Genomic DNA, 9,839 nt, shown 5'->3' on the forward strand with positions numbered 1-9,839 from the left:
TTTTTATTATAAATTGAAACTACGATATTGAGTACTATTGGTGATGGAATCCAGCTTATCGGTGCTGTTGTCGAAATTCGTAAAACTATAACTTTCTTATAAACTTACAAGAACTGGCGTAACAAATAACAATACTAATACAAAATTCATAAAGTTATTAGAGTGCAGGATATGCAAAAAAGGTTAATATTTGGAATGTATTTATATGATACAATTTAATAGTATTTTAAATGCATAGTTAAGATGATAATATTATGGATCGTTCAAAGTTAAAAATAAACTAAGTTAAAATGATTAAAAACTAAATGAACTAATTAAAAAGCTAAATAAACTAAGTTAAATTGAATTAACAAATTTAAATGAAATGAATAATGATGTTTGTACTTTATATTGTAAAATCATATGGTGCAAGTACATGTATAGCTTTCTCTCCTCGCCTTTGACAGCAACTTTGCTAGAAAAGAATCAATATTTCTGGTTAATTGTTATTATTATAACGAGAAATATATGGTTTTGCACTATTAATATGTCACCTAATAATTAAACTAATTATTATAAATTTGGAATTTTTTTTATGTATGAAATCTAAATCTGGGATATAATATTTCATAAATATTGTATTATATATAAATCAAGAATAATTTTTAAACATATGGCTATTAAGTTTAAAAGCCTAACTAATGAGCGTAATTCTCAACTGATTTAATTATAAAAAATACCATTTACTTTAACCGAAAAATTTGCTACATTATATCACTGGATTCGCAAATATTGCAAATCAAAAAATATTAACGCTTGGTCTAGCCAGACTATTAACAATATAAAAAATAAAATACATAGTACAACTAGGTATCATTGTAATAATGAAAAATAAATAAATAAATAAATAAAAATAAAATACTCTATTTAAGATGTAACGAAAATAAACCCTTGAATAATAATGGTTATATTAAAAAGAAACTAAAATTTTTTCGATTATAAATTTAATTCAAAGCTTTCTCTTTACTTTCTTTACTTCTAAATTTACGATTTTTAATCTTATCTCTTAAGTCAAAAACACCTTAATTAGTATTTAATTGTGGGAGATCAAATCGTAAAGATTCTATTTAGTAAATTAAAAAATTTGTTATTATCCTTTAAATTTTAATTTGCATTTTTAAAACAAATAATATATTATTAATTAATACCTGAAAATTCTATGCTTGTTATATTATCATTTTGTTTGAAATAATCATCAGAATTTTTTGGTTCAGGAAGATTATTAAGATTAAGCAATCTACTTGTATAAACAGCTTTGGAATGTGTTTCATATGATAAACTAATAGCTGGTAAAGTATTATTGATTTCTTCTGCTTCTTTAATTTGCTTTCCTATTTCTGATTGATCACTAGAACACCAATCTTGTAAAATTTTAAAAATTTCATGTGCTTCTGGTCGATATAAAGGATTTGCATCTAAACACTTTTTAATTAATTGCACAATTAATTGGGGTACTTCAATACCACTAAAACATGGTCTAAGTCCTTGACAAATTTTTATTGCTAAATCATTATCATGGCTTAAATCATAATATGGAGGTAAACCAGAAACTATTTCATACATAATAATACCAAAACTAAAAATATCAGTTGCTTTGGTATAATTTCGTCCCCTTAAAAGTTCAGGAGCCATATATGGTAAAACGCCATATATTTCGTTCTCTGCATTTTCTGATACAATATAATTTGCAGGTTTACATAATCCTATGTCAGTTATAGTAGTATCATCATATTTAAGTTTTAGTATGTTGCCAATATGTAAATCTCGATGGATTAATCCCTTTTCATGAATATTTTTGAGTCTACTTATAATATTATATATATAAACTACCTTTTTGTTCCAATTTAATTTACTATATTCTTTATCTAAATAATTTCGTAAGCTTCCATTTTCTGCATAATCTAAAACCATCATATAATTTTTTGTTTTAGGATCCTGAGTCATTCCATAAAGTTCAATGTTGAAGTTATTGTCTATTTTCTTTTTATTATGCAAAACAAACTATATGAAAATAAAAATACACATATATTAGTTAAATTAACAATATAAAGTATCTTAATTATAAATCAGTGTGATTAAAATATACCTCATTTACAAATTCTGATGTAATGATTTCTGAATTGTTAAAGCTTTTCAAAATTACAAACATATTTTCATTATATCTTTGCCAACTTTTACTTTCATCATTCCATTTATGTATTCGTCCATCAATCCAATTTGCTCTATACACTTTACTAAATCCACCTTTTGCAATATATTTTATATCATAAAATTTATTATAAGGTATCCATTCCAACACTTTTTTATATACTCCTTCATAGTTATTACAACGCATCGATGATATTTGTGTATTTTGAATAATTTTATCAATATCTTTATTGCCACTTGTCCAATTTTCAAAATTTTGTTGAAAGTGTAATGCATCATACATACAATTACATTTTTTACATTTGTTATTAAAGACTATCATATAATTCTTTGTCTCTGGATTTTGAGTTATTCCATAAATTTCATAATCTATTTTAAACTAAAAAAATATATAATATATCAGTAAAATTAAAATCTTTTAAAATTTCATTAACAGTTAAGTAATTATTCAATTATACCTTATTTATAAATTCTGATACAATAGATATTGAATTATTGAAGCTTTTTAGAATAACAACCACATTTTGATTCTTTCTACTCCAATTTCCATTTTCGTAATTCCAACTATGTATATTTCCGTCATACCAATTTGCTTTATATATTTTAATTTCTGAAATATATTCAATATTATAAAATTTATCATAAGGTATCCATTCCAATACTGCTTCTACATTATTATGAACTAATAGCTGAGTATCTTGAATAAATTTATCAATATCACTATTACCACTAGTCCAATTATCAAAATTTTGTTGAAAGAGTATTGCATAACATACACAATTACATTTTTTACATTTATTATTTAAGACAATCATGTAATTCATAGTTTCTGGATCTTGAGTTATTCCATAAAACTTGTAACCTATTTTAACCTAAAAAAAATAGCATATTTGTATCAGTAAATTATAATCTTTTAAATTCCATTAAATCATGAGTTATTATACCTCATTTATAAATTCTAATGTAATATGTTTTGGACTATTTAAATCATTCAGATACACAATCATATTTTGGTTTGTTCTCTTAATATCATTACTATTAACCCAATAATTGATAATATGTCCATCATACCAATTAGCTTTATATACCATCTTGCCAAACATGCTTTCTGAAATATGTCTAATATTATAAAATCTATCAAAAGGTATCCATTCTAATGCTTTACTTGCATAATTATGATCTGATAGCTGGGTTTCTTGAATAGCTTTATCAATATCATGATCACCACTAGTCCAATTTTCAAAATTATTTTGAAAATATATTGCATTACATACATGATTACATTTTTTACATTTATCATTCAAAACCATCATATAATTTTTTGTTATTGGTTCTTGAGTTATTCCATAAATTCTATTAACCTATAAATATAATTTATTAGTATAATTAAAATCATTTAATCTTTTAAAATTTACATTAAATAATAAATTAGGCACCTCATTCATAATTTCTAATTTAATATGTTTCGACTTATTTAAGCTTTTTAGTATCACAATAAGTTTAGGATAATTTTTTCTTCTCCAATTCTGATTTACATAATCCCAATTCCATATATATCCATCAATCCAATTTGCTTTATATGTTTTGACAGAACTGCTTTCTAAAATGTGCTTAATATTATAAAATCTATCATTAGGTATCCATTCTAATGTTCCTTCCACATTATCATGAGCTGATAGCTGAGCATCTTGAATTAATTTATCAATATCATTATCTCCACTAGTCCAATTATCAAAATTTTGTTGAAAGTGCATTGCATTACATATGCTATTGCATTTTTTACATTTAGTATTCAAGACCATCATGTAATTCTTTGTTTCTGGATCCTGGGTTATTCCATAGACAACATAATCTATTTTAATCTAAAATATAAATATATTAGTAAAATCAAAAATTTCAAATTTTTATTATTACTGCATAATATACCTCATTCATAAATTCTAATGTAATATTTTTTGACTTATTTAAGTCTTTTAGTTCTACAATCATATTTTGATATTTTCTTTTCCAATTATGATTTTCACAATCCCAATACCATAAATATCCATCATACCAATTTGCTTTATGTATTTCACCAAACCTACTTTCTAAAATATGCTTGACATTATAAAGTCTATTATAAGGTATCCATTCTAATATATCTAATACTCCATATTTAGTATGATCTGATAACTGAATATCTTGAATAAAATTATCAATATAATTATCACCACTAGTCCAATTTTCAAAATTTCGTTGAAGATGTATTGCGTTACATATAAAATTACACTTTTTACATTTATTATTTAAAACCATATAATATAAATTTTTTGTTTCAGGATCCTGAGTTATTCCATAAAATTCACTATCTATTTTAACCTATAAATAATAATATATTAGTAAAAATAAAGATCTCAAAAAAAAAAAAAAAAAAAATTTAATAATAATAAATTATTAATTATACCTCATTCATAAAATTTAATGTAAGATTTTTTGAATTATTTAAAGTTTCCAGATTTACAAACATATTTTGATAATTCCTTTTCCAACTTTCATTATGATGATCCCAGTATAGTATACGTCCATCAATCCAATTTGCTCTATAAATCTTACCAAACTTACCTTTCGCAATATATTTTATGTCATAAAATCTATTATAGGGTATAAATTCTAACGCTTCTTCTGTATTATCATGAGCTGATAGTTGTGTATCTTGAATAAATTTATCAATATCATTGTCGCCACTAGTCCAATTTACAAAATTTCGTTGAAAGTGTATTGAATTACATGTATTATTACATTTTTCACACATCACATATAATTCATTAATATGTGATGATGATTCCTTAGTAGTTAGCTTATTAATATCTTTGATAAAAGAATTCATTGAAACTTTATTTAAAATTAAAAAAATATATTCGGGTTAATATAATAACAGAAAAAAAATTAGAATAAAGACAATACTTATTATTATTAGCTTAAATAAGTGTCATAAACAAACTCTGCTTAATTGCGTAAGAATGAACCAAAATAAATTGTAAATCCTTCTTTTTTTGGATAATTCCAGACGGCAATACGTAATTCTGGCTGAACTAATAAACTAACAGTAAATGAGCGCCGATCCCTTGTTACTTATTTATTTGCGAGAACCTTGTTCAACAGATCACCTACACATGCAGATTTGTAACATGGAATTTAAAAATGCTTTGAAATTTTTTAGAAATAAAAAAATAAAGGTTGTAATTTATTCGGTTCGAATTTGGAAAAAATAAGTTATACTACTCAAATGAATACGAATAACATTGGAATATTGATTCTTCTTGCATCACGATAATCCGATCAGTGTTAATTAGCGATAATGCGACTGCAGTTTTTTTATGGTATAAAGAATTTTTTTTAGTTTATCGTTTTTACATATATATCTGAAATTTTATTAATTCATTTGTTTTAACCAGGCTTTCCTTGGCCTACTTTTCAAATAAACTTATAAATAAAACATGAATTTATTAAAAAAAAATTTATTTTCTGAAGTTTAAATATTTATTTATTTGATTCCTATTTGAAAGTATAAAAATTTATTTAAATATTATTTATGAAATTGATATACGAGATTTGATTAAATTGATATGTTACTCAGTTAAAAAAAATTATAGTATTTTAGGAGAAAGTATCATTCATATGCTTTTTTAGGAACATACAAACTAAATAAATGTCCCTTCCATAGACTTTATTTTATAATTGTATCCTGAATCCACATTAATATAAAATCACTAAAAAATTACTCCGAAGAGACACTAGAATAAAAATATTTACAAGGCAGTTGAGCTAAATTATTCGAAATTTAAATAAAAGTTAATATTCATAATAAGTTCATCTATGAACAACCAAGCCAAGAAAATTAATTTTTATATTTGGATATCTTTCTCATCCAATAATTTTGAGACAAATTGTGTCTAATCTAAATATTGTAATTGTATAATAAATAAATCTCATTATGTATCCATCTTCGTGGCGCAACTTTATTGGTCGATTTGTACAAATCAGGAAACATTTGATATATCAAAAGTTATTCACCAGTTGGTATAAACTGGCACATTCAAGTCGTATCTAATCAATGCAATACAAGTGACCAAAATTTTTATTTAAGACAATTTCCTTGATATTATCTTCGAGTTAAAATAAATCAAACAAGAATGTTACTATAAATATTGTCAAGTTTTAGATATTAACTTTATAGAGCCGGATTTAAAATCATTTAGTAGTAATTAAAAATTATTGTTTACATTTTAATTGTTAAAAAATATAATAAAGTATTAGAAAAAAAGAATAAAAGAAGAATGTCCTTCGAACTTTTATGATATAATATTAGTACAAAGACACTGATGGAAATTATCCTCTTCAAATTTACGTTAATGGTTCTTGCGTGTTGTGGCCCAGGAAGCGATTTAATCACCTTTTTTTACCATAGTTTATAAAGTATTTCCAACATAGGATCTTTAAGTAGTTTTAGATCACTCATTTTTTTTATTAAATATGAACCGCAGTAGAATCAGTGAAATAGGCTTAGACTTTTTACATAACTCTCACTATAAGTAAACAATTATTTAAGAAATAAAAAAAGTATTTTTTTTTTATTTCTTTGAATTAAATAGTAATACTCTAAAAATAACAAAAATAGTAATAATAATGATAAAAATTAAAATTCCGCGAAAAATGATGTAGCATGTACACCAGAATTAACGTAATGTTAATTTCTCCCGATTAAGATTAGCAACATTCAACACTAAATATAAATTATTGTTTTTGTTTTTTTTAGGGACGCTCTAGGGATACCGGTTTCTTGTATAAATTTAAAGATAAATTATAAAGGAGATAAGTGTATGTTTGATTTTTTTATTTGACACTAAAGAAATGTTTCTGACATTTTCATTTCTTGTTGCTAGGTTCAAATCTGTAGATCAAAGTGATGAAGTGATGAACTAATTTTTCGAGTATGGTAAACTAATAAATATATTGATATTTTTTTAGAAGCTGGTAAATTCTCAGATTTTAAACAATTAATGTTATCATTTCACATTTTTTATTTTTATTTTTATTTTTATTTTTATTTTTATTTAACAGTAATAGTTAGCGAATACAAATTTTATAAACATATCAAAAATGAAAAAGTAAAATAAAAAAATGAACTAAACTATCAGAAGAATCTACTTCGATGGTGGGATGTTATCATTTCACATTTTTATTTTTATTTTTATTAATGGGTTCCAGTTAGAAACCTAACATGGACGCGATTATAAGTAGAAAATTACATATAAGTCAAAATTGACAAAAATACTAACTAAACTACACGCGAAAATAATCTACTCAAACCGGTGGGCAATTAACAGGAAGAAGGTATATTGTGAGATACTAAAATTAGACCCCACGACACAAAAACCCAGATAACGCCACTGCCTCCCATACTCTCGCCTAGGTAAACCTAAGTTTTGGTAAGTTGAAGCCCGTACCCCGCAGATTATCAAACTGAACCGCCAGCCCCTGGTTGGAAAAATCCCCCCACACTGGTCGATAAAAATAAATTCTCCAAGTGACTATATTACCAGAGTTAACAAACTACCTAAGAGTAAACTAAAGGGGAACTTTTTAGTATCATGTAATCCCCGAAAGGACATCCACCTCATTTTGAACGATCCCTCCAATCTAAACTAAACCGCAGTAAAAACTCATGATAGTCCAAACATGTGCCACCTTGACCTCACCTGACCAAAAACTGATCACCAAGATCTGCACCCCCCTTAAATTACACCCAACTCTCTCAAAAGAAAAGATCTACAAACCACCTGATGTCGATCAATTTTGGGATACCCCCCTACCCCCAGAAAAACTCCAAAAAGCAGAAGGCAAAAAAGAAAGACGAGAAAAATTTACCAAAAAAATAAGAAAAATTCATAACCCTAGGAAAACCAACCCAAAGGAGTAAAAACCTAGGTAAAGAGGGAAATTTCACCAAACTATCACCAGGAACAACCCCTTATTATTAAGAAAGCGAACTTTCACCACTGAGCGAAATGGAAATTTCTTCCTTCCAGCTTGGAATCTTCAACCTTATAACCAAAGTCGTTCAAAACATATGAACAAGTGCCGCTGGACCCAATAGAGACAAGTAGCGGAAACCAAGTTGGTGTTTTAACCAGGTATTTAGGGCAACTTCTTTAAATACGAGTATTTTAAAATGAGTGAAATATTATTTCCATTAAGAAAAGTGAGAGAAAGGAGAGAGAGTTATCTGTTATCATTTCACATTAACACCCAAGTAGGATTTTTAGACGATTTTTTACTCTAAAAGGCAAAAATTTTGGTTGATCATTTCATTTTGGTCAGATTTTCACCTAAATTTTCTATTCCGATTTTGAAATCATCCACATGCATAGTTGCCATGGATACAAAAAAAATTGCCTTTTTCGTAAAAAACTCTCAATTTAATCTTAAGTATTAGTACAAGTACTGTACATGTACAAGTACAAGAGCAAGAACATGAACATGTACATGTACATGTACAGAGAAAGTGAACATTCACTATGGAAACTTTTTGCGCAGAGTTTAACTGTGCTGCTCAAAAAGAATGTTAACTTGACAGATCATGAATAAATCAACATTTTTTAATAATATGTTGATCATTTTGTTAAAATATAAAAAAAATTAATTTTTTTAAATTAAAAACGTCAAACTTGACGTTTTTGTAATTAAAAAATCAAAAAAAAAAATATTTTTTTTAATTAAAAACGTCAAACTTGACGTTGTTGTAATTAAAAAATCAAAAAAAAATATTTTTTTTAATTAAAAACGTCAAACTTTGACGTTTTTGTAATTAAAAAATCAAAAAAAATTAATTTTTTTAATTAAAAACGTCAAACTTGACGTTTTTGTAATTAAAAAATCAAAAAAAATTAATTTTTTTAATTAAAAACGTCAAACTTGACGTTTTTGTAATTAAAAAATCAAAAAAAAAATTATTTTTTTTAATTAAAAACGTCAAACTTTGACGTTTTTGTAATTAAAAATCAAAAAAAAATTATTTTTTTTAATTAAAAACGTCAAACTTTGACGTTTTTGTAATTAAAAAATCAAAAAAAAATTATTTTTTTTAATTAAAAACGTCAAACTTTGACGTTTTTGTAATTAAAAAATCAAAAAAAAATTATTTTTTTTAATTAAAAACGTCAAACTTTGACGTTTTTGTAATTAAAAAATCAAAAAAAATTATTTTTTTTAATTAAAACGTCAAACTTGACGTTTTTGTAATTAAAAAATCAAAAAAAAATTATTTTTTTTAATTAAAAACGTCAAACTTGACGTTTTTGTAATTAAAAAATCAAAAAAAATTATTTTTTTTAATTAAAAACGTCAAACTTGACGTTTTTGTAATTAAAAAATCAAAAAAAAAATATATTTTTTAATTAAAAACGTCAAGCTTGACGTTTTTGTAATTAAAAAATCAAAAAAAAAATATTTTTTTTAATTAAAAACGTCAAACTTGACGTTTTTGTAATTAAAAAATCAAAAAAAAAATAATTTTTTTAATTAAAAACGTCAAACTTGACGTTTTTGTAATTAAAAAAATCAAAAAAATTAATTTTTCTAATTAAAAACGTCAAAGACGTTTTTGTAGTTAA

The 9,839-nt window shown here is 24.6% G+C and overlaps 1 protein-coding gene across 1 annotated transcript; it reads right to left on the reverse strand.

The window, feature by feature from the left end:
- Window positions 1-1,061: 1,061 nt before the first annotated feature.
- Window positions 1,062-1,602, reverse strand: OCT59_012484 (uncharacterized protein; the record flags this gene model as incomplete). The annotated part of the gene is made up of 2 exons (XM_066134505.1): window positions 1,062-1,102; window positions 1,188-1,602. 2 exons carry the CDS (start codon window positions 1,600-1,602, stop codon window positions 1,062-1,064), a joined length of 456 nt encoding a protein of 151 aa, XP_065989765.1.
- Between the last annotated feature and the right edge of the window lie 8,237 nt (window positions 1,603-9,839).

This window comes from Rhizophagus irregularis, chromosome 2, assembly GCF_026210795.1.
Source record: "Rhizophagus irregularis chromosome 2, complete sequence".
NCBI lineage: Eukaryota > Fungi > Glomeromycota > Glomeromycetes > Glomerales > Glomeraceae > Rhizophagus > Rhizophagus irregularis.